Genomic DNA, 25,293 nt, shown 5'->3' with positions numbered 1-25,293 from the left:
GACTTACTTTGAGTCGTAGACTTACTTTGAGTTGACAGGTCTGACCCTCTCTAGGGGGACTATGTCTGTGTACTTTGAGTCGTAGCCACTGTATTCTATCACTGCAAACTCGCCCTTCAGCATCTTCAGCAATGCCGGCCACCAGCCCATCTGTTCCTTCTCGTTGGAGCTTGTGAACACCTACAATGTTCAGAGAAAGTAATGTACACTTTTAAAAAAAATTATGTACAATGTTTAGAGAAAGTTAGACCAATTTAGATATGGTCAAATATTAAGCCTACAAAATATCATTGCTTAGCAATTTCACTATACATTGATACCAAGCCCAAAGTAAAAAATTTTCTCAAAGCTTTTAGTCAAATTAGTGTCATCAAAATAAAATCACCATACACAATTATGGGTTCTACAATACTTCAATGCACCCATCCTATAAGAAAACTTTCACTTGATGACCTTTTGCCTTATATTCAAGAATAAATCATATCAAATATTTCATGCAGATCATCCTGGCTCAAAATTCTGAATGGAGGTTAATTTTTGCAAGTTGATAAAAATACAAGGTATTATTCCTGTGAGAAATATTTCTCAATAATAGGTTAGTAGGTTAGTCAGTGCTCAGGTGAATATTTGACCATTATTTCCTTTTGATGATATTGGTGTAAACTGACCCCCTCGTGGTTATTTCAACATGTGAGGTATCAGTGAAGAACTGGGAAAACAAAGGAGACAAACCTCGACGTTTTCGCCGTCCCTGTAATCACGGTGCTTGCCCTGGTCGGGTAGAGGGAGGCGCGCGTTAGTAAACTTGACCCGCTGCTCTGGTTGCCAGCTGTAATACAATGTAATCAATATGTAATCTTAAAACAAAAAACATGTAATGCATAAATTGTAACCATGTAAACATTTATCAAGACTCAATAGCCTAATTTGATGCACTGCATGAATCCAACATGCAATCAACTTGAGTGATCATAACACAATAGCTTTATGTAATATATAACATTTACCAATGCATTATTGTAATCTTAACTAATAACATGTAATACTTGACATGAACCTATGTAATCAATATGTAATATAATGCAATTTTAACACAATAGTTTCATGTAAACACAACATGTAGCTATGCAATCAATATAATTATTATAATTATGTGAACAGAGTTTTCTTAATAACTCATCAAAACTATAAAAGTTTAAAGAATTCACAAATCTTTTTGGCCACAGTATTTCCTATGGTGGCATGTACTTTCAATTACTATGTACTTATCTCATCTACATCCCCCTGTTCATACTTGGTGCATCAAATATATACAACTAAATTGTGTACCCTACATTTTTTTATCATTTTCCCATGAGAGTTTTCTTTTTGTACGAAATGATTGCTCTAATTTGTATCCTCCTAATACTGATAGGGACAAACCAATAACATATTGTGGTTTGTCATATACCACAGTGTATAAGTCCGGCTAATTGTCTAACGTCCTCACTGACTACGACTGACTGGGGTTCTTGAGATGACAGTCAGGGCTGCATTTTACAAAAGAACTTGCAACAAAGTTGTAAATATTTACAGTCTCATAAAATGATGTTTTAAGAACAAAAATGACATAAAACCATTGTTTACAAATATTTCAATTTCCCAGCCATAAGAATAAATCATTGATTAGTCTGTGATTAATAAGCATTCAGAAACTTGGTCGTAAGTCCTACGTTCTTTTGTAAAACGCAGCCCAGGTATTTTAGCATTATTTACTCTATCTCTACAATACTCGTACAAACTCTTAATTCCTCCCCCCCCCCTTTGATTGTATCTATCTACAGATAAGTACAACACCAATAAAATCCCTGTAAACAACACTGTCAGTCTCCCTCCCTCAGTATCCTCATACTGATAAAGAGCCTCCCGAATATCTGATCCTAATTAGATAATTACCCAAAGAATCAACCTTCCATGGTTTGACATCATCCGTACGGTTTGTGCATAACCAACTATGAGGTTTTACACATAGGATAACAATGTTTTTCTCCTAAGAAAATCCTTAACTTTGCTTCTTTTCCAAACATAAATACCCCTAGACAGGCCTAAATTATGTATTTCCTAGATATACAAGAGGTGGCTCTTTTGACCTTCAGCCTATTATCCTAAACACTCTCATTCCTGTCCATAAGATGGCTAACTTGTTTATGATATATGAATCTTTCTTTAACTGCTCGTGTGTATTTTCATACCATACAAAAGAACAGTGGACCCTCTACCCCATGAATGATAGAACACCATTCCCTTTTTAGAATGATAAAAGTGCATGCTCATTAAGCTATTTCATGATATATACTGACTGCTTAATGAATATAGTAGTATAATAGCATTACATAATTCACTTTTATATATAAGAAGTGTCCCTATGATGTAACATGTGTATCAATGTGTTTGTGGAATGCACACGTTTGCACTTTAGCCAAGAGGGGTGACAAGATTGAGAGTATACACATATATATATCTACATCACTCTGATCACCCCAGACTTTTACAGCCCCCCCCCCCCTTTTTCTCCCACAGGAATTCCTCCCAAACAGACAGATGCACTCTGGCTGGACGGCCTCCAGTGCATTTCCTGAATTTTACCATCAGACAAACAGTGACTCACTCGTTTTCAAAGGAGACCAGGATTTCATCTTCATGTACATTCTTCACAAATGCCTGAAAGAAAAAAAATAACATGTTATAGATACAGACATTGGGGTTAAGGAAGCTGTAAATATATCAACATTCCTATTGCTCTATATATATAAACTTTTAAAATAGCTCACTAAAACCTTGGTGAAACACATCAAATGAAGATTTAATTAGAAAGGGAAAATGTGCATTGTAAATGTTTCAACATTTCATTTTGGAGCCCCCTCTCCCTCCAAAACAAAAAAATAAAAAAAGGGAAAAAGAATAGAAATGGATAAGGGTCTCATTATTTTTTGCCTCTGAGCAGAAACTGTGGAAGCATGGTGAACTGGTGATGTGTTTGCCAAGAGGCTTATATCTATGAGTTGATAGTGATTTTCTGTTTATATACAGATCATTTAGAGATATTCAGGACACTCTTAACTTCTGGTGCTATTTATAGATCTCCCCAGCTGATGATTCTGACTCGGCAGAATTTCTCTTACCTCTCATTAATCACTGCCATCATCTTGTGTAAGCCACAGATTCATTTGATGAAGAATACACAATTACTGTTTCTTGCTAAGCAGATCAATCAGTTTTTTGTTGAACATGTATAAAACAGTAGTTTCTGGACTATATACGACCTCAGATTTCATTCCTCCCCCTCTCCTCTCTCTCTCTCTCTCTCTCTCTCTCTCTTGTGTAGAAACAACCCCTGCTCCAATTATTTGACCTGACAAATTCAAATTTACTTAGCTTATATGCTTCGTGTTTTAAGAGACACTACTGTTCACTCAGAACAGTCAATATATCATAAACAAAGTTTTTTAGTAATATTGTTACCCTGAAGCGAAATAATTAATGTCTCCTTAGTTTGATCTTAAAATGCTTCTGAATCAGATAAATTCATCATCTTATCTAGAATTACTGAAATACACCTATCCATCCACCCACCAACCAAATCAAAAAAAGATTAATTCAACTTTCTGGTAATCAAGAAATTAATGCCTGCGAGAGAAAAGCAGTATATTGTGTTAAAGTTTCATTTTATCTGCATACATAAAACAAGCGCATGCATTCTCGCGAGCACATGCAACATGTAGGTGTACCTTAAAAATTGGATATCTTGATTCCACCACGATGTTTACTTAAAACATTTCATTATTCCATTATCTTGATTCTTCCATACACAGCATCACATTTCATGAGAACTTAATCATCAACTAATATCAGAGTTCCCACTCTTAAAACACAATTGCATTTTTCATTCCCTCCCTGATGGATGCAAAATCTCCTCGTAATATCAACACACAAACTTGCAAATATTAAAATCTCAGACTGGTATCAAATTTTCCACACCTACCCTAGATCTAGCCACCTGACCGTACTTTTTATTATTTTTATCACTACCAGGTACTTCTATGGTAATTTTCTTTTTTCAAATTACACATTAATTTACCCCATAAATGAAATACAAGTCCAATACATTAAGAAAACAAAGACTAACCCAACACATTCCTTTATACAAGTTGGGACCAATTGCCTAAATGGCATATAATAGCCCGTTCAGGATTTTATAGCCCAAATTTTAAGTGCAAAAAATAAAAAGAATTGATTTGTTAATTTTTGATATGAATCCGCATTATCAAATGCAACAACTTTTGGTTAACAAGTTTTCCTATATGTCTATATATATATAGTTTGATCCCCAAGAAGGTTTGGATATACCGAGGGATCAATCTCTGTAATAGTATGTTTACCAAAAAAGTTGTTTACCAAAAGTTGTAACATTTCATCTATTCTAATGCTGATTTACCAAAGTTTTAGCAAAATAAAAACTTTCTATTTTTTGCACTTCAAATTTATATCCCATTTGGGATATTATTTCCCAAGCAGGTTATTATAGCCCACTTGGGAGATTGGTCCCAATCTGCTATAGTTATACAAATAGGAAATCACTTGTCTAAGGCAAAAATTAGCAACCTCTTAATCCCTTGTTAGCAAGCTCAATTCCAACAGCTAAATTCCTGTAGATTTCAGTCAGACACTTAAGACATCTAACAGATGATAAACACTGCAGAATTTAGATAATCTACCATCACACTGAAAAAGTATTTTTCTCTTTGAAAATTCTTATCTTTCTTTTGAAGTGATAAGGTCTTAGGCAGATATCCACAATATATTCAAATTTATAACTTCTTGTTAATAAACTATTTGGAAACAATCTGTCACTGATTGATAAATAAATAGATTGGAGTTTTCTGATTTAAAAGTTATTTCATTCTTACTGATCAAACATCACAAGGTCATAGGCAAAGTTTTGAATTTAAGCCGTGACTTCTGGCCAATTTTACATGAAAAATTAACTTTTTGCACTCTTTGTGTAGAGCTTACATACTTGCAGCATATGTTAAAAATTTGCTTAAGTGTTCTATTAGAACAACTTTGCTACACTTCAGTAATTCATTTTTTCTAATTTTCCTCTGTTAATAACTGAATTATCACTGTTGTTCTAAAGATTTTTTTTCCCTGTTGTATAAAAATGTAATGAAGCTCTCGATCAGTATTCTTAGATGACATATTTTTAAAAAACAAAGATTTTTGCTGATATTCAATCATCCTGAATCGCAAAAGCTGTATGTCAGATCAATACATTATTTTTACTTTAAAGAAAGCGTACTGGACTAGTTCACGACAAAAAAATTGATATTAAGTGAAATATATAGTTTCAAGATAACCAACATTACTGGGATATTACCATATATTGTCAAACTTTAGTGTGAATGACCTGAACATGTCTGCATGCAGTCTATTTGAAAGCTTTTTTGACTACACAGGACATTCAGTCCTGTGTAACCAATAAATACACAGGACCGAACCAAATTTTGTCAGACCGAAAAATTTGATTTTGCGATCAGAAATTGAGTGACATTTTCTTGACTGAGTAAATTCTGGTCAGCGATGATTATTATCTGATTAAGAACGAAGTTTAAGTTATTTTTACCAAACTCTCGGTCAATGTTATGTTTGATAAATTAACTTATGAGTAAGTAGTTTAAATAAAGTGTCCCTAGGATTTAGATTAAACAGTGACAGCATGGCGCAAAAAAAATAAAAAGAAAGCCTAAATTATTGCAGTTTGGATTTACGAAGAAAAGAAAGAAAACTCGCAGCAATAAAAAAGATGGAGGATAAAAGTAAAAATAGTAAAGCTCAAGACTGGACACTGAGACATCGGACATTCCGGTCCGGTGTACAAAATGATGCATTGACCAGAGGCACTGCACATCGGTCAGGTTCGATGGTCCTATGTCTTTCGCAAAGACTGATGTCTTTCGATTCTTCTGAATAATCTAGTGACTCAAACTATTTCATAAAGTTTACAAATTATGTTTTATAATGGGTCTAGATCAAGAGTTAAATTATCAAGATTTCCTTTAAGAAACATGGTCTCTTTTTCACAGGCATCGTTCAGAGCAGACTTGTGTTCGATATTTTGAGGATATAGAGGTTGTTAATAGTAAGTTTATTATCAGATAAAACTGAAACACATCATGATCTCCTTGTGTTTGTGTGCCATGAAGTGTGCATCACAGGAGCACCAAAATGGAACATGTTAAGACTCGATAAACAATGATAAGAAAACCATCTCAGACTCAACACCATGACTCACGCCTTCAACACTCTTGTAATCCCAACTATTTTGTTATATATAAAACACAGCCATAGATACTTTCGTAACCAAAACAATATAAAATTTCTCATGAAAAGAATTCGACTTGATTTTTTTCTTCAAAATATAACGTATGGATTCAGTGCGAGTGAAACACAACATTATCGACGGCAAGAAACGCACATGTATGAAAATCGGCATGTTTCAAAGAAATTTACTTTCAATATCAAAATCATCATAATCCATAATATGTCTTTAATTAACTCGCCTCTTGCTTCATTGTCTGTTAAATTTTCTTTTCCTGTGTGAAATAAACAATAAATAGTGAAATACCTTGTAATAAGTCCCGTTTGGACCGCAAACTTCGACCATAAGGTCCTCCATGTTGAAAAATATATCTGTTGAATTCTGGGAAATATTTTTTCTGTCGATCTGATTATGAGATTTCCATATAAGTTATACAACATTTAACAAGGAATTAAAACAATCCACAATAATTTGATTCGTTCAATAAATATATACTTCAAAATTTACCTCACAACCCAGAGTAAAATCGCATCAGGTTAGAAATTCTCGGATTTTCCAATATATGATAAACAACGAAAACTCTAGAGGACCCTCTAAATCATTGGAAAACTCCCGAGGCTTATTTACTCGAATGGCAGTGGGTTGTTGAGTCAGACAGAAATCCAGCAAAAATGACAATTTTTGGTTTTTCTTGTCGTATCCTGAGTTAGTATGTCGTCGGATAGCGAGCTGGATGAGTTTTATGATGCGGAGGACGCCACACCAAGACCGTAAGTTGTGAAAAGTAGCGTAGATCTTATCGGAAATGTAAATGCATAGTCACTGACTGAAGCAGCAGATGTAAATGGGAGGTTTCCATTTTACATTGGTATTTCTTACAAGTTTGTGTGTTCAGTAGTTGTATGAATAGATATATGGCTATGGCTATGATTTACTGATATATAAATCTGCCTTATCTTGTTTTAGCCTGTAAAAATGTTGAAATGACGTTTTTGTGAAATATCTCCCTTATAAGTACATTTCTTTAAACTGTTTGATAGCCTATATTTCAATATTCCTCTTGACTATTTTTTGTTTAATAATTTTGATAAATCAGATTCTTTTGGCCTCTATTAATCTGGTTAAATTCAAACTTTTTATAGAACTGTACTTTACGCCAAAACCATGCAGGACCTTGTTTAAAGCTGACGTTACCATGCAATCATAATCTTAGTCAGAGCTAGGCTATTCTACTCCCCAGTCAGCTTGTATGAGCACTCTTTTTGATTAAATTGTTTGTAATTATTAAAAAAAAACTCAGCCAGGCTACGTAGCTGTAAAGAGCAGTATAAAATAAGAAAGTGCATTTTTAGTGCAGTTCAGTGCAGTTCATTGGATAGTGTGGCAGAAAGAATTTGTTTTAAAATTTATATGTTTATTTTTATTTGAATCAATATCCACTGACATACCAATAATCACTGTATTTGGGAACTGAGTTTTTGTCTGAAAAATGAGGAGATTTTTATCAACTGTTAAATTATGTTATATGATTGTTTCAGGATACTCAAGAATATCCCTCCTTCCAAAGATACACAGGTTAGTAAAAATAAGTCTAATATGAACATCTAGTGAATTGTATACTACAGTCTTAGAATATATGTTCAAGTGGACACATAAGTGGTAAGACAGTTCCTATGGATTACAGCTAGTTTGTGAAAGGTCTAAGTGCAATGTATGCATGGGGTTCCTCTTGTTTGACCAAGAGACCTATAGGGCCATAAAAGTTAGACATGCAAGCTCATTCAGTCCCAGTCTTTCTTTTTTATAATTTGAATGTTTCAAAGTATTATAGTTTTGCAGCAGGTCATACATCTTGAGTGTTGTGATGAAGCTGTACAAAAAATTCATTATGTCTGATTTTGGTCTATTGATAGACAAGGATTAGTCTAGGGGTGTATTCGTTCCTACCTCCAGAACTGGTCCAAGATATCTTCAGTATCTACCTGCAATTTGGAAAATAGACAATGAAGTAGATCTACCGGAGATCTCCATACTGCAAACGAGCAAATTAGATATTCTTCTGAAGAGAATCATTCTCAATCTGAAATTGAAATCTAGAGTGGCTAAAAAAATCTACATGTGTACATTATTAATTTGATCTTGAAGATGAACCAATTTCATACATTTTTCATGTTTATTAGTTTGAAGTCCTTTCATTTGAACTTTTTGCTGTTAAAGATTATGAAAAATTATTTTGAGAAGGTGTATGTTTTAAGTACAAAAATGAATATACTGTGATATGTCACATACATTGTACGGTAACAATGATTATTCATCACATGTTTCAGTTGGGTTACAAAATTGAAGAAACACGAAGTGAATGCCCAGTAATCCTTATATCTATAGCACAATTTTATTCCACATATCAAAGAGACAGAACATGATAATTGTTAAATCAAAGTACACATATAATTGTTATCTTTTTCAGTATTACCTAGGCTACTTTAATTTGTAATCTCTTTAATTTCCAGCTAAGAAACAGTTTGGAGGAACAAGAGCGGAAGCTGATAGAGTTCAAAAGGAAACAAGAAGAGAAGTAAAAACATGATTTATATTAACAATGAAATATTTGTTTCATATCATTTAAAAAGCATATTGTGAAATTCTTTTCCATAAAGCTAGGAAAGAGACATGCACTAACTTGATTTATTTTACAACAACATGAACAATTAATAAACAAGTTCTACAACTTATGTAAGAACCATTTTAACAAGGCCTTGGACTTTCGGTATGATGTAAATATCTTTTTCTTGTGTCAAAACAAGTTAAAAATAACGCTGGTTTCAAGTGAAATATATACATGCACACAGATTGCGTAATCTTAACTCAAAAGCCAGAAAAATCTTGTTGATTTCAAAGACCCATGGCTGAGTGGCCAGCAATGAAATAGACAGGCCTACATCACATTGCTGTTTGACACATTGCTGTTTGACACAACTACCCAAAGATTTTGTTAATATGGTTCTAATATCGCTCATTGGCATGGATGTTAGCCCGATGGGGGGGGGGGGGGGGGGGGGGGGGGGGGGGGGGGGGGGGTCCATGATGTACATACACTGTATTTGTAAGGGGAAACTTTTGTGAAATTTTTGATGACTTGCAGCATTTAAACAAGCACTGTTAATTTTATATTACTGGCCAATTGTCCATAAACTGATCAAATCCAAACTTGTACATTAGCCTGTAAACAGAAATCATTTCACTGGTTCTAGATAACAAAATTTAAAGTTTTGTAAAACAGTGTTTTATCTAGGGATAATTTTTGCTTGGCAAAAATGCTTTAAAAATTTTTTTTATGAAAGCATGTTTAGATTTTTCTTTTAATTGACATTCAAATAAAGTCCAATAATATAATTTCATTTGACCTCGCAAAAGTTTGAATTAAATGAAAAATGTACACTCAGCATGAGGAGATCTTTTTTGTAGTTTAGCAAAAAAAATAATTTTTCAGGAGAAGACGAGAAGATGAAGAATTTCAACGACAATTGTTGGAGTTGGAGGAGAAGAGACTGCTGGAAAAAAGACAGGTAAATAGGTCAAGGTGTGGAAAGTCGAAACAATGGTTGGGAAAGGCGAAAACATCAAGGTAGCTGCTAAAGTTGAATTGGGTATTTGGAACTGCACTTGTCAAAATTCCCTATCACAGTAGCATAGGTTTTGGCAAGCCTTCATGAGCACCCTCTCTTCTCAACATCCCTTGAAGCCAGTGAAACAGAGAAAGATAATATTTTTTTAAAAAATTATTTAAGGGTCCTCCATTGGTCTTCTTCATTCTGTTATTACACCATTTATGATGGCACAACTCAAAATGAAGGGATGAAATTCTGTATGACACAGCAAAATGATTTGCCTAACTTGTTCCACAGTTGATAGTTACATGTTCATAATTTCTGTAGTATAGACCAAAAAGAACTCCTGAACAGGTTTTGAGTGTGAATTCAGCAGAGCTCTCTCTTAGATTATTATATTACATGCACTAGATATTGTTCACTACCATATTTCTATAAAAGCCTGACTTTTTTCAACTTTAATCATTTGTAAAAAATCTAACTTGGTTTAACTGATTTGAATTGATAGAAGTCCCCTACAGGGATGTTCTGGGTATATTTTAATATGAGTAGAGATTTGTTATTAGAGACTACAGGTTCTTTTCAGAATTGGCTGTTACTAATATATATTGTATGGCAGAAATATCAGACATGGAAAAACTCTTACAATTATCTGATTCACCTAGATGTTAGAATATACTGTTGATTGTAAAGGACCAATGCATTTGCCGTTTGTTGTTGTCTTACAGGAAGAAGAAAAGAAATTGAAAGAGGCTGAAAAACGTCGTAGAAAATTAGAGAATATGCGTCAGAAAATCTCGGATGAGAATTTGAGCACAGAAATTGAATCAGATTTGGATGACAATGAATCTGATAGATCAGACAGAAACTACCATTCGGATTCATCCAACGAGGCTGCTGACTCCGCAGTGGATGAACCGGATTCTTACCACCCTTCAGAAGTCAGCAAGAGATTAACCTTCAGTGAAAACATGGACACATCTCACCCAAACAAAGTCAAAATGGAGAAAGACATCCCAGCACTGGATGTGGATGACATTTTATCCGAGTCGGATGACTTTGTGGATAAGTTGTTACAAGACAATCAGGTGTGTAGTGACTGCAATGAACCCGACATTGTACGCAGCACGCGAACTCCGCCAAACACATTGACATCACTTCCTCCCTCTGTGATGGAACAATTAGCGTCCACTTCCCAGAATTCCCACTCACTCTCACTTCCTCCTCCGGCACAAGCCTCACAACCTAGGGCTCCACCTCGCCGTCGGAAAAAAGAAACAGAACAGCCATTCAATGAGGTAATATCTTAATCAGACCTTTATATGTTGTATGATATGCAATTAATACATGGAATGAGATGGGATTTTTATCCTATAGGTTGTGTGGGTTTTTTTATCGTTGAGTTTTGGCTAAAGAATTGAAAACATACAACTTGCTAGATAAAAATATATCTCATCACAAACATCGTTTGAAGTTTCTATTACATTTTAAAAAGTTACAATTTGTTCAGAAGAAATCTTTTGTATTTTTTTTTAATTTGTACCACACACATACTATTGCATCATTTTCACTGTGTTGCATAAAATTCATTGTGATGTCATTGTGATGTTATCCCAGTGTCATCTAAAAAACTACACCAAATGTTAAGGAAATCCTCTGATATTATTTGGACAGGAACCTGTAGTACAACCACTGTAGTTTTCAGTTGTATGAGGGTAGTTGTTGTACACATCTAATCATTACCTTGCAATGGTGTTATTGACCAGACAAAACAATTCCATTTCAGTAAATATCAACAATATTAAACTTGTTGATGCTGTTGTTACATTTCAGTAAACATCAACAATGTTAAACTTGTTGATGCTGTTGTTACATTTCAGTAAATATCAACAATGTTAAACTTGTTGATGCTGTTGTTACATTTCAGTAAATATCAACAATATTAAACTTGTTGATGCTGTTGTTACATTTCAGTAAACATCAACAATATTAAACTTGTTGATGCTGTTGTTACATTTCAGTAAATATCAACAATATTAAACTTGTTGATGCTGTTGTTACATTTCAGTAAATATCAACAATGTTAAACTTGTTGATGCTGTTGTTACATTTCAGTAAATATCAACAATGTTAAACTTGTTGATGCTGTTGTTACATTTCAGTAAATATCAACAATATTAAACTTGTTGATGCTGTTGTTACATTTCAGTAAATATCAACAATGTTAAACTTGTTGATGCTGTTGTTACATTTCAGTAAATATCAACAATGTTAAACTTGTTGATGCTGTTGTTACATTTACTAGTTGTGATCAAGATATCAAAACCTGATTATATTGTGTCTGATATTAATCATATTTTTTATCATATAAAAAAAAATATCAAACAAAAGTTATATCAAAGTTACAAATATTGCACATGATATCAAAGCATGATATACAATAGAACATCTTTAATGTACATGGATATCAGTTATATTATGTATATGTATTATATTATGATGTGTATTATAAGAAATTTCCATGTATATTAAGTGCATTAACTCAAACTTACAAATGTTGCAGATGACAGCAAGCAAAATATATGATAGCACACACCTGTAATGTATGTCAATCATATGATGTAAAAGAATGTCTTATGATATGACATATTAAATAATGGATTTTTTCAAACATAATATATATTAAATCATATCTGCAATGCGTTATTACAAATATAAAATGTACACTTATGTCTATCAAATCTATTGACTTTGATATTAAATGTTTATTAATGAATTATAGCAAGCTTTTAATATACGAAACCAACTGTTGTTACTTTTAGCTATCGAGTGCAGCTAGTACCCCTGAGTGGGACAACAGAGATTCCGTGCCCCTCCCCTCCCCCTTTCCTGACAGTGGGCCCGAGGCGGACAGGTTTCTGGACCTGAGGGACTGTTTGGGGGGCAGGCGACACATCAAGATGGAGGTCAGTTCTACAGTGTAAACAGTTCCAATGGTCGCGATTAATTTAAAGCAATATGAGCTGCAATTTGCATGTCAGAAGTTTTGATTGTAAAATTGTAATTTTAAAATAGAAAAAAATAGTAAATTAGGACTTATTTTCACTTAATGAAACTTAAAACCCTTAAGTGGTATCCTCTTTTGAATTGTATTCAGGTCTTTTTGAATGCTTTTTGAAGTCAAAACTTTTTGTGGCTTCCAATGGTATTGAGAGGTGATATTTAATGGTCACAACTGTCATACCATTGAGATTGTAGTTTTTTGAGTTTCATCAATTGATTTTCTCAAAAATAAGTTTTAATATGTTGCTCAAAGTATATAAATATCAACAAATTTAAAGAAATAATATTGTAGGATACAAAGTTATATGCTCTAATTCTGACAACAGTCAAAATATGAAAACTTATTATATGAATATGAATAAAGATAAATATTAGGCCTATATTATTTAGAGTTAATATGAAATTTTATAGAAAGAATGCAGATCAAGTTATATGCCGTAAATTCGGATAACACAGAATGTGACATAAAGTATTATGAATATAGATAATTGCAGTAAGATAATTTCTGTAGGATGCAGAGTTACATGCTGTGAATTCTGACCACACTCGCCCACGATCAGCCACAAGTGGAAGATCGAGTTCACTCGGACGGTCTGAGTCACGCTCAAAACCTGGGGCAGGGGGCAGAAACTCAATGAGTGCACCATCTCAGGGCAGGAAAACCGCCTCTCTGGGACGAGCTGACGGCAAGCCGAGCTATCTGGCCAAAAATGAAAGCAAGTCTGCATCTGGTTCATTGGGACAAAGTGAAAGTAAAACTAGTTCTGTTGGGAGAAGTGAAAGTAAAACCCATAAGAATGACGAGGGACAGTATCAAAGTAAGAAATCCTCTAGTCTGCCTCGGAAAAGTTCCAATGTTTCCAGGAAGTCTGTGGACAGGGAGAGAAGAAAGTCTGGAGACCGGGATAAGAAGTCTTCCAAGGATTCATCCCGCTGTTCCTCTCCAAACACGGAAGATCCGGAGGGGGAGGTTCCAGTTGCTTCAAGGCCAAGGTCAAACTCTGGAAGAACGTTAACGGATGAGGTAATCCCATCTCAAGTTGTAATTTCAGTATTTCATTCTTTCAAGGGGTAGATATGTATTTTAGTTTTGGTTAATATTCCTCTTATTCTTCATCATTCATATACTGTGCACTCAATTACACACGTACCTGAGAAATTTAAAAATATATGAGTAGACTGTAAAATTTGAGAAATGAAGACAGAATTTTGGTTTGAACATTTGGAATTTAATTTATGGATACAGCATTTCCCATTAGGAAATCCTTCAGCAGGTCTATATAACATCGGTCCTTATTTGGGTTTGGATCATTGCAAAACAATCTTTTAGCAATAGTCTGATAACTGTAATTATCCAGACATTAGATTGGAGTCATATATGGTGAGTTTGATTGAATCTTGTGGCATTCATTTTGCATATTCATCAATATTAATGCGTCATGGAGACTAACAGTTTGTGATGAATAAGGAAAATGGTTGGAGTCCAAATTACAACAAATAAATAATTTTTTTTACACAAATGTTCACTTTTCATAGGACTGTATTTACATTCCACATATTTTTTGCTTGTTAAGTTAGTGGAAAGCTACTGCAGTTATAACACTGTAACACACACAGGGTACTGAAAGGTTAAAATGTTGAGTTTTATTATGATGTCACAAACATTGAATGCTGTAAACTGCAACGTCACAAGCGAAAATCAAAGGTCACACTTGTGGCTCTTCCATTTATATGAATTTACCCTTAGAATGTAGAATAAACATGGATTTTTAATGTATAAATCACATTTGCAGACAACGCAAAAAGTTGAAAAAATGTAGATATAAGCATTAAATCATTACGGTATATAGTCTCATAACTGCAGCGGTGTGTACATACAAATTTTACTCAATTTGTGTGCACACACTGCTGCAGTTATGAGACTATCTCTTTCAAAAAGTAATGATTCAATGCTTAATGAGTCTATGTTGTTGAACTGCCCCATAGGAAATACTTGAGTCTGTGTTGTTCTTTTTAGGAAATACTCGAGTCTGTGTTGTTCTTTTTAGGAAATACTTGAGTCTGTGTTGGTGCTGAATCTGGATACTGGGGAGAAGGTTCCTCTGAATATTGCTGAGGATAAAATCCCTAAAGGTGTCAACCCCCTCACTCTACACATCATGAAGATCACCCAGGAAATGGAAGGGTAAGAAATAGACTCTCTCTCTCTCTCTCTCTCTCTCTCTCTCTCTCTCTCTCTCTCTCTCTATAACTTGAAACACAATCTACAGACTATTTTGGTAAATGATTTTTAAAAAAAGTTTAATACTTTAAATTAGCTGCCAAAATTAAAGTTTATGTAGAAATTGACAGATGACCATTTCAATAATATTTTTCTATAAAATTGTATTACCAGGTAGGTTTTAGGAAGCAACCTGTTACTACTATAGATATATGAATAAAACAATCTGAATGCAATTTATAGAGTTATTAACATAGTCTTGCATTTTAATTAAACATTATCAGAAGATTAGTGCTTGTAGGAGATTTCCTTTTTAAGTAAACTTTTATAACAGTTTTGCTGAGATTATAATTAACAATTTTTTAGTTTTAGTTTTGTTTTTTATTTTGTTGAATTTTTAGATAGAATTTGTCATATGCCCAATTAATAATCTATAGCCGAATAATTATTACTGTACAATTTTAATTTATAAAGAACCCTATATAATAGTGTACATCTCTATAAATGTCTGTGCTTATGTACCTCTTTTGACAAATCCTAAACACCTCGCATGGTTGCCCCCTCAGATTACACAAGTCCGGCTATGGCCTTTTCTGGATACCAAGGCAAGTATGCTAATGTAGTGAGAACCAGTCTATATATTGGGTCACGGTCTTCCTTCACATTTACTCAAAATCATCCAATAAATAGAAAAAATGAGGAAGAAGCAAGGTAGAAAAAGAAGTTAAATTGTAAAGATTTATGACTTTAAGCATAAATAAAAGGAAAAAACATGCTATATTCAATATTCAAGTTGAAATTTTAAACTACTTTATGTATAGTTCTGTAAAGCTCTGATCTTAAATGCATACTTCTATTCCCCCTAAAACATAACCTTTTAAAGTTTAGGTACGTTGGCCCTTTAATGGAAGTAGCAGTTTACCCTCTCTGTGATTAATTATTATTTCTTTGAAATTGTGCAGAAGTTATAACTTATAGTAAGGTTTTTGAAAATGAATGCTTTAAAATTTGAAATTAGTGTGCAGTTCAAACTTGATAGAGAATCTCTGTGGAAAGTGATTAAATGTAGTAACACCCTTCTTGGAATAACATTTAAACTTGTGTACAAGATGGAGAGATTCTTAGATTGACTTTAATACATTTTGAAATAAGATTATTTGATTCATTCGCCTCATTATGTAAGGAAGGATATGCATATATTTCATGTTAGTTACTATTAGAATCATTTTACAATATCTGCAAGAGATTCATAGTTAAAAAAAAAATAGAAACTGCATAGATAGAAATATGTTTCTATATACATATACATGTATACATGTATATTGTAATTGACTGAATCAGATTTGATTTTGGAACAGTTTGTGGCTTCAAAGGAAATTTTCTTCTATACATCTAGATCTGATAGTTACATTATTATTTTTCAAAAAGAGATAACTTCACCAAGTTGAAATAACAACTAAAAACTATTAACATCATTTTGAATTAATTTTATCCCTCAAAAGAACTGTTTTTTCATCTTACCCGTATTTAATAACATTATCAGTTTTAGAGTTTGATTTATCCTTTATAAGTTTGTGCATGTACTGTTTTGCATGTAATTTGTTTGTAATCCGTATGTAGTTGAATTTCTCCCCCTATTTTGTGATAATTTTGGGACTTATTTTTTATGGGCTCTGACCTATATTTTGTAGGGAGGGTAAGGAATCGCTGGAGGAGGGAGCCCGCGGAGAGGAAGATAGCAAATCCCTCTCTGAGGAAACAGGGGTCAAAAGGAAAGGGCAAGTAACTCTTTTCTAATGATAACTATTATAGAAAGGGCAAGTAACTCTTACATTGAAATAGATACTATAAATAATAGATTTACTGGGCAGAAAACAATACTGCTTTTGATTCAATGCTTATAAAATAATGTGAACATTTTTAAAATTAAATAAAAAAATTAGATATTTAATTTTCGCAAAAACTGCATCCAGTTGTTAACCTCGAAAGGTAAACATTTTGAGACATGGGCGTCACCAATTTTTGAAAAATGTACAAGACATTGTAAAGAAGCAGGCTATAAATATCATTTATTATTCCTTAATTTAGACTAAAACTTAAAAAATTTTTGGAGAAGAAAATGAAGAAAAATGTTGACAAACTGAAAACAGCAGCAGATCAAGGTATGGATTGTAATAACATTACATGCATATTATATATTATAAATGTAATAACATTACACACATGTAATATATCATAAATATAATAACATTACATACATGTAATATATCATAAATGTAATAATGTTACATACATGTAATATATCATAAATGTAATAACATTACATACATGTAATATATCATAAATGTAATAACGTTACATACATGTAATATATTATAAATGTAATAACATTACATACATGTAATATATCATAAATGTAATAACGTTACATACATGTTATATATCATAAATGTAATAACATTACATACATGTAATTTATCATAAATGACATTTACATGAACATACTGTAATATTGGTTATTTACGTGTGGGAAAAATTTACACTAGTTAAGCATATTGTTTGACCATAGAAAATGGGTGCTTAACCTCCAGCGTAAGTAACTACTTAAATAGTATTGTAGATTCCTAAATATCCATGAGGAATTGATTCCACTTAGAGTTATGAGGAGTATCCCTTGCAGATTTTAAAATATTGATTCAAATTTTTCTAACAGTTGTGAACTACATGAAATTACATTAAATTTGCTTGTGATTGGCAATGTATGTTTTCATGATTTAATGCAAAATGTCAGGTACTCAGGTAATACAAGGAAGCTACAGTAAATACTGTAAACATATTATATATAGCGTGTACGATATTTGGCGGAATATGATTTTTGAACAAGTTAGCGTAGATTTGATTTAGCGCATTTCTAAATGTAACTATTTATCTACTTACATTTTTTAACATTTGGTGATGTACTTGATTTAGTTGACGCCGTTTTCTGCCAAAAACGCTAAATAGAATACACAGCCAAATGAACAGTAATACATTTATATTTATAATAGCATGTATACATGTATGTCATTTTAGTGCTTTTCTTAGTTGAAACTATTGTGGTGTAAAAATTATAATTTTAGTAATACATGGAGATGAGACTGGTATTGAAGAGGAGGTAAATGTCGATGGGAAAATCTTCAAGGTTTGTAAAATGGAGAGTTTTTGTTCAAATAACTTTGGTTCCAAAAAAAAGTCACAAGGTATCTTTTAACGTTTTTGATTTTGATCAAAATTGGCTTTCTTTCCTTGCCTTGTAAAGCAGTTTTGTGATATCTCTATTGATTGTCTCTCTATTAGTTTCAATGCAAACTGCATGTAAGCTGATGTGTTGCTTTTTTTAGTTGAAGGCACATCATAAAGGCACCAAGGAGTTCAACCAGCTCAAGATGTTACAGGATATGAGTGGTGTTCATACGGTCAGTAAAGCAAACTGATTCACAATACTGTGAAATAAGAGCACACTGATTCTAAATACTGTAAAATTAGAGCGCCTGTAAACAGACTTGTTCATATTGTCAGTAAAGCACACTGATTCACAATACTGTATATTAAAGGCACCTGTAAACACAGACTAATTTCAGTTTAAACAAAACCCAGTGTTAACAATGAACAACTGCAAAAAAAGAAATCCTGTAAAAGAAAAGTGTAATGTATAAAACAAGAAATCACTGTTTAAAAAAAAACTGCTGTAAATAAAGACATGCTGTAGATAAAGAAATGCTGCAATCAAAGACATGTTGTAAAGAAAACTGTAAACTAAAAAAAAATGCTGTAAAACCATGCTGTAAACAAAGACATGCCCTAAAGAGGACATGCTGTAAACAAAGACCCCATGTAACTTACATTTTATTTAAACCAAGATATATTGTAAATGAAAAGAATATGACAAAAATTTGTAAACCAAAATGTCTGTAAACAGGGACTTACTGCAAATTGATTCATATTGATAACCAAGACATAACTGTAGACAGAAACCTAAAGATTGTGATTTAATGTACTCTGCACATAGTATGGGAACTTCTTGTTTATTTTGCCTAAAGAAGATTTAAAATAATATTCAGTATAATTTTGTTGACTCCTGAATTTTTTATTCTGCTAGGAGGTGGAATGCGACTCTGATCGCACCATGGCAGAAGCAGTAGGATTTTTCACTTAATATTCCTCTCTATATAAAACAATTTGCCTCTTAACTTCTTATCTTATACCTTGACTCAGTTTTCCTCTTCCGAAAGACATATTTACACAAATTAAAATTAGCTTTTAATTTCGTGATGGGCAATGGTAATTTTATGAATCATATTATACATTACACATTTGTCCTTCATTGATATTCCAATAATTTTATTGTTAACTTCAGAATTAGGAGTATACAAATACGAGTACTTATGCATGATTTTATTTACAATAATTTCTTCACCTGACTCTTGACTTACAGAATGCATGAATGCAATATTTACGAAATCTATACTATTTCAACATACTATGATAATGATGTCACTGTAACTTGGCAATGCATGGAAACCTTCAACTTGACCTATCCATGACAAAAAAGCATCAGCAAGATTGGCTTTATTTGTAAATTCTCAACTGTACATTACAGAATAAAACATTCCGAATTAATTGCTATTTGCACTACACTTAATGCTTGCAAACAAAGAAAACATTAGTGTAGCTAAAAACGTTACATATTTAATGCAGAGATTCTCCGTTTTGTTTCCATAGACTCAATGCCAGTAATTTAAAAAAATATACTATTGCAAAAATGCTATGGTAGATTTCATTCTTTAAAATTAAGTTTTTCTGTTATAAATATTGCATTTTTTTTCTTTTTTATCAGTGTACCAGAAAATAAGATACTGACACATCTCAAAGTGATTTTATAAAATTTAAAAAAGTTACTTTTAAGTTTTAATAAGAAAGTTATTTGTGACATGACCTTGAACTTTGACCTTTTGTCTGTTTAGGGTGCTGTATGGACAATGAAGTTTTCTCCATGCGGTAAGCTACTGGCAACTGGAGGACAAGACAACATGCTGAGGATCTGGGTCCTCAAGGCGGCTTATCCTCATTTTGACGACATGAGGACAAAGTATGCTGATGGTAGGTCTATGTCATTCATTGATTGTCGCTAAGAGAGAAAGTTAACTTTGCTGTAATATATTTAATATCAAAATTGAGTTATCTATAATATGTTACTGGTTTTAGTGCGCGTCTCCCCTGCCCCTTCTCTTGAGAGCCTCAACTCCATTGTGTCCGAAAACTCAGTCGGAGATTTTCTCACTCAGGTAATGATGTGATACAGGTTAATCACAATAACAAATTATGCTTAAGTAACAAAATTGTAAGGTAAACATATTAAATTTTTCTCTGTATAGATTAAATATTTTATTTTGCAGGCTAGTCTAATGATGTTGTAATGCTATTGCAATGATTTGTAGATATTTTCTGTCTCTAGATCGAGTATGTTAATTTTATGTTTACAGGCCCAGACGATGTCTGATGAAGACAAAGACGCCCCCTTTATGTCGCGCCCTCTGTGTGTTTATAAGGGCCACGCCTCAGATGTTTTAGACGTGTCATGGTCAAAAGTAAATTCATGTTTTTTACTTCACATGTGTTCAATGTTGAGAAAATCTTATTTTGATATTAAGTTTGCTTAATTTGTAATTCTGAAATGAGAAAGGATAAAAAATTTGAATTGTGAACACTGAAACTTATTTGTTCATAATTTATCTGCCATTCATATGTTCAATTATATATATATATATATATATATATATATATATATATATATATATATATATATATATATATATATATATATATATCACATTAGATAGCAGAGTTAATGTTCAATGAGGTGTGTTTTAGATTTGATAGGTTTTTAAGGCGTGAAGCTTATGTTGAGAGTTTTCTAGGGATCGTCCAGTAGCAATCGTCCAGATTTTTCTTCTGCACCACCATCTAAATGTGCATAAGAAATTAGTTCTATAAAGTATTAAAAGGTTTTTTTTTCCATTTATTCAACTAAATTGTACACAAAAACCCAACTGTGCCTTCTTGATTATTGAAAACTTATTGCAAAAGTATAACTTTGCTTATAAAGAAATGGCGGATGAATATAATAAGGTGTAAAAATTTACCAAATATGATAAAAAAAAATTTCATATGTAAATTTTAATTTTTATCGAGCACAGTCTCCAAAATAAATGTAAGCAATACACTTATCTTGTGATTTTGTTCCAATAAGTAAACATTATATTGCAGCTGGTTTAGTTGAGCATTACAGAAATGGCAGGTGTGGTGTTTTTTTATTTGTAAATAACCACACCATTGGTTACCTTGTTTCAAACATAAAATGAAATAAATAAAAGTATATTTTATCATATTTAGGGTAATACTGTTAATAAGTTGTATTGTCATATTCAAATGAAGTTTTCATAGAGGATTGATGAGATTTTATATTTTAAGAAAAAGGCGATTTACAGTAGCCATAGCTATAAACTTGTGAAAATTGTTCAAAAACTTTTTATTGCAGAAAGAAAATTATAATTTGTTTTGCACTTTGAAATTTCTTCGATTTTTGTAACCATAATAAGTTATTAAGTTACAAATACATCACTACCTCTTTTTATAAAGAAACATAATGAGTACACAATCAAATGGTGATGTTTAACATTGCAAAGAAGTATTTTTTTTACACAAATTCAAATTACACAAAACATTATTCATTTAATTTTTTATTCTGATATTTCTGATATACCACTTTTTGTACAGAAATTGCCAGCTTGACGCCTTTGTGGCCGTTCCGGCCTTTGAATTTTATATTGTCAGTATCTATTGATTATTTAATATCCATCAGAATTGTATGAGGGTCATTGCAAATGTATTTAACTTCATTTTCAATGGATGGGTATATGTATGTAAAATGTGTATTTTAAAAATGGAGTTATTTCCCTGTAAACACAAAATCTGTCATAGCAAATATTGTACAATGGTGAGACATCTTTTTAGAATGTTAAAGTGTTTAAAAAACACAGAGCAAAAATCATTCCTTATACAATATCATACATTACATGTAATTAATAATTTTAAAGTTCAATTATAATTAGATATAAATTTGTAACCTTTGTAGAATTATTTCATACTGTCCTCATCAATGGATAAAACCGTGCGGCTATGGCACATATCCAGGAGAGAGTGTCTTTGTATATTTCAACACATTGATTTTGTGACTGCCATAGTATTTCATCCAAAGGTAACTATAAATATATTGCAGATTCCAAATTAAACATTAGAAATTAGTAAGGATTTTAATTAAATCTTGCTTTTATTGTTTGACAGATGTAAACAAAATAGATCAAAATTTGGCATTTACAATTTATATTCTCGCAAATTGATGCAAAAGGGTTGAAATGCAGAATTAAGTACTCACGTAAATTAAGGAATTTATAGTAGATGGGATATGTCCATTTGAAGATTTTTTTCCTTCTAAAATTTCCTTTCCTCAAAGCTTTTTCTGGAAAAGTGTATCCAACACATTTTAAACAAGATATGCATATTTTTACTGATAATATAAAACTCAAATTTTGCTCGGTAATATGCAGCATTTCTTATTTTTTTTGGTCCATTTTCAGGATGATCGGTACTTTTTGAGTGGTTCGTTGGACGGTAAACTCCGACTTTGGAACATCCCGGAAAAGAAAGTCACCATGTGGAACGAGGTTTCCAGTCTCATAACCACGGCTAATTTCTGTCACAACGGCAAGTTTGCTGTAGCAGGAACGTACGATGGGAAATGTATCTTCTATACAACAGAGGTAAATCTCCTATGAACAATAAAGCATGACATTTTATGTAAAAATCAAGTAAATGTCTTACAAATACTGTTGTGATTCATTAAATTTCGTGGTGGCTCAAGTTTCATGGAATTTGTGGGTACCTCTCATCCACAAATTAACATCCCCCACGAACTAATAAATAAGGGTTAAAAAGTCATATTTTTCTTTGTAGGTATACACAAAATTACAACCCCTGTAAAATTTAAGCAATCCAAAAAAATTGGCCCCCAGTATTTTAATGATTCCACATAAATGTTCCGGGGGGAAATTCAGTGACATCAAGACAATTGATTAACTGGAAGATTTTCAATACATTTTCACGCCAAGATAGTGTATAAATCTTGAAATTTTATTTATAAACTTGAAAGTTAGATTTCCAACAAATACTGAGAGCTGCAGCTTGTCACACATCAGCAAAGTGATATAAATGTAGCAATTTTTCTACAGTATAAATGGCAGTAGTTTTACCTCCTTGAAACTTTTCTTGTATATTACCGGCTGCAGAAATGTAGCTTTACGGGAACGGTCAACCAAAATTTCCCGTAGAGCTACATGTAAAGCTTTGCAGCTAGTTTGTTTGTGATGATTGCAGCAACTGTTACATAATTTTATAGATATAACCATATTCTTTTTTGTACAAGAAGTCTATTACATGTATATGATTATCTATTTTAAGCAATTAAAGTATTACACACAAATTCATGTTCGATCAACAAGAGGAAAAAATGCCAAAGGCAGCAAAATCACTGGTGTGGAACCACTACCTGGGGAAGATAAGGTAAGAGAGAGAGAGAGAGAGAGAGAGAGAGAGAGAGAGAGAGAGAGAGAGAGAGAGATGTGTTGTTAATTCTATAGGCCAGAAAAAAATTGAGTGATGATAGAATTATTGTTTTGAACCTTTTCCATTACAGATTTTGGTGACATCTAACGACTCTAGAATACGATTGTATGACCTTAGAGATTTGACCTTGACCTGTAAATACAAAGGTTGCACTAATAACAGCAGCCAGATCAAAGCCAGTTTTAGGTAAGGAGAAAAAATCAAATCAATTTTTAGATTTTATGGTGATTTTTTAAATTGACCCAAAATCATTTTTGGTTGTGTTTTTATATGAAAATCATGCATGTTTTTCTGTGTAGATTGAGAAGATTTTCTATTTTTTTACTCTTTTGTTTTTCGCCATGCATTTTATTATCCTTCTTTTCTTGTGAAGCCCAAAGTCAAAGTATCTGATCTGTGGCTCAGAAGACCATTTTGTATATATCTGGAAAACTCAGCACGAGTTCTATAAATTCTCCTCGGCGAGAAGGGATCGCAATGACTACTGGGAGGCCATTAAGGGTAGGGAACTATTCTACCTACAAATACGTGTTAAAAATCACCATTAATAAGGAGTCTTAAAATGCAATATAACTTTCAACATCTGATAATATATTGCTCATTTTTATCGTAATCTACTGAATCAATGAATGCTTAGTTTTAGTATTATTGTTGTGATAAATAAACAATATTACTATATTATTTTAAATTAGTTGTTTGAGCTTTCTATAAGGGATTTGCTTGTCTATTTCAGTTCACAATGCTACAGTTACGGCCGCTGTATTTGCCCCCAACCCGTCGCTCTTTATTCGCTCCAAAAGACAAGAATCGGATTCCAGCAAAGAGATAGAAGAGACCCCCCGCCAAGTAATGGTGACTGCGGATTTCACAGGTGCTATTAAGGTGGTACTTAATCTTGGACCAAAGCCAACGTGAAGATTGTTCTCTACAGCCCTTCATAGAGTTCATCCGTTCTCACGTTAAAAATGCTCAATCAGGCCATAGCAGTCTCCTGTGACGGTGTCTACTTATAAACAGACGATTTCTGTGTTAAAGCAGCTGCCCATGAGAAAAGTATAATGAATATAGATAAGACAAGATGGAGATTTAATCATCTTTTATTTCAAACATTATTCCATAAAACTGTTCTAGAAAGAGGATGACAACTGTACCTTTGTTTATGAAATAATTATCACCTTGTTGATATTGTGTGTATGAATAGTTAACTAGTAGATACTTCAGTTGTCGATATATTTACACAGTCCCTGAAACCTGTATTATTATGTTTGCTTATAAACGTTTCATGTTTTATTTTCGTTTATAGATGGGGTGCTACTTTTATT

The 25,293-nt window shown here is 32.6% G+C and overlaps 2 protein-coding genes across 9 annotated transcripts in view; one reads left to right on the top strand and one right to left on the bottom strand.

The window, feature by feature from the left end:
• LOC105342998 (FMR1 autosomal homolog 1) overlaps positions 1-7,000 on the bottom strand; it is a 19,849-nt gene extending 12,849 nt beyond the window's left edge. For 4 of the 5 annotated variants that reach the window (XM_066068916.1, XM_066068918.1, XM_066068917.1 and 1 more), the window contains exons 1-5: positions 6,866-7,000; positions 6,665-6,763; positions 2,648-2,700; positions 733-829; positions 26-180 (exon numbers count right to left, since the gene is read on the bottom strand). In XM_066068916.1, the coding sequence (XP_065924988.1) occupies positions 26-180; positions 733-829; positions 2,648-2,700; positions 6,665-6,715 (356 nt within the window). In that variant the 5' untranslated portion in view covers positions 6,716-6,763; positions 6,866-7,000. Of the gene's footprint in view, positions 1-25; positions 181-732; positions 830-2,647; positions 2,701-3,161; positions 3,258-6,664; positions 6,764-6,865 lie in introns of those variants that run through there. The other variant, XM_066068920.1, reaches the window with a different exon arrangement.
• On the top strand, positions 6,987-25,293 carry LOC105342932 (WD repeat-containing protein 44). 4 transcript variants are annotated; one of them, XM_034472896.2, is made up of 23 exons: positions 6,987-7,128; positions 7,897-7,933; positions 8,869-8,933; positions 9,849-9,924; positions 10,695-11,264; positions 12,789-12,932; positions 13,541-14,053; positions 15,078-15,214; positions 15,817-15,855; positions 16,942-17,028; positions 17,339-17,412; positions 18,370-18,431; positions 18,631-18,705; positions 19,389-19,427; positions 20,254-20,389; positions 20,495-20,574; positions 20,773-20,877; positions 22,425-22,547; positions 22,927-23,109; positions 23,807-23,908; positions 24,042-24,157; positions 24,345-24,472; positions 24,705-25,293. In XM_034472896.2, the coding sequence occupies exons 1-23, from the start codon at positions 7,070-7,072 to the stop codon at positions 24,884-24,886; spliced, it is 3,132 nt and encodes a 1,043-aa protein (XP_034328787.2). In that variant the 5' UTR covers positions 6,987-7,069; the 3' UTR covers positions 24,887-25,293. The 4 variants fall into 4 exon arrangements, with proteins under 4 accessions (XP_034328787.2, XP_034328789.2, XP_034328788.2 ...); XM_034472898.2 differs by lacking the exon at positions 15,817-15,855 and having other exon boundaries at positions 24,705-25,292; XM_034472897.2 differs by lacking the exon at positions 19,389-19,427 and having other exon boundaries at positions 24,705-25,292.

Source organism: Magallana gigas, chromosome 8, assembly GCF_963853765.1.
Source record: "Magallana gigas chromosome 8, xbMagGiga1.1, whole genome shotgun sequence".
NCBI lineage: Eukaryota > Metazoa > Mollusca > Bivalvia > Ostreida > Ostreidae > Magallana > Magallana gigas.
The sequence above is the reverse complement of the archived record's forward strand: the minus strand, read 5'-3'. Positions and strand labels throughout refer to the sequence as shown.

Coding starts and splice junctions, on each gene's coding strand:
- LOC105342932 (XM_034472896.2), top strand. CDS start 7,070: ATGTCGTCGGATAGCGAGCTGGATGAGTTTTATGATGCGGAGGACGCC. Junction 7,934..8,868: donor CTCCTTCCAAAGATACACAG/GTTAGTAAAAAT, acceptor TTTAATTTCCAG/CTAAGAAACAGTTTGGAGGA. Junction 8,934..9,848: donor AAAAGGAAACAAGAAGAGAA/GTAAAAACATGA, acceptor ATAATTTTTCAG/GAGAAGACGAGAAGATGAAG.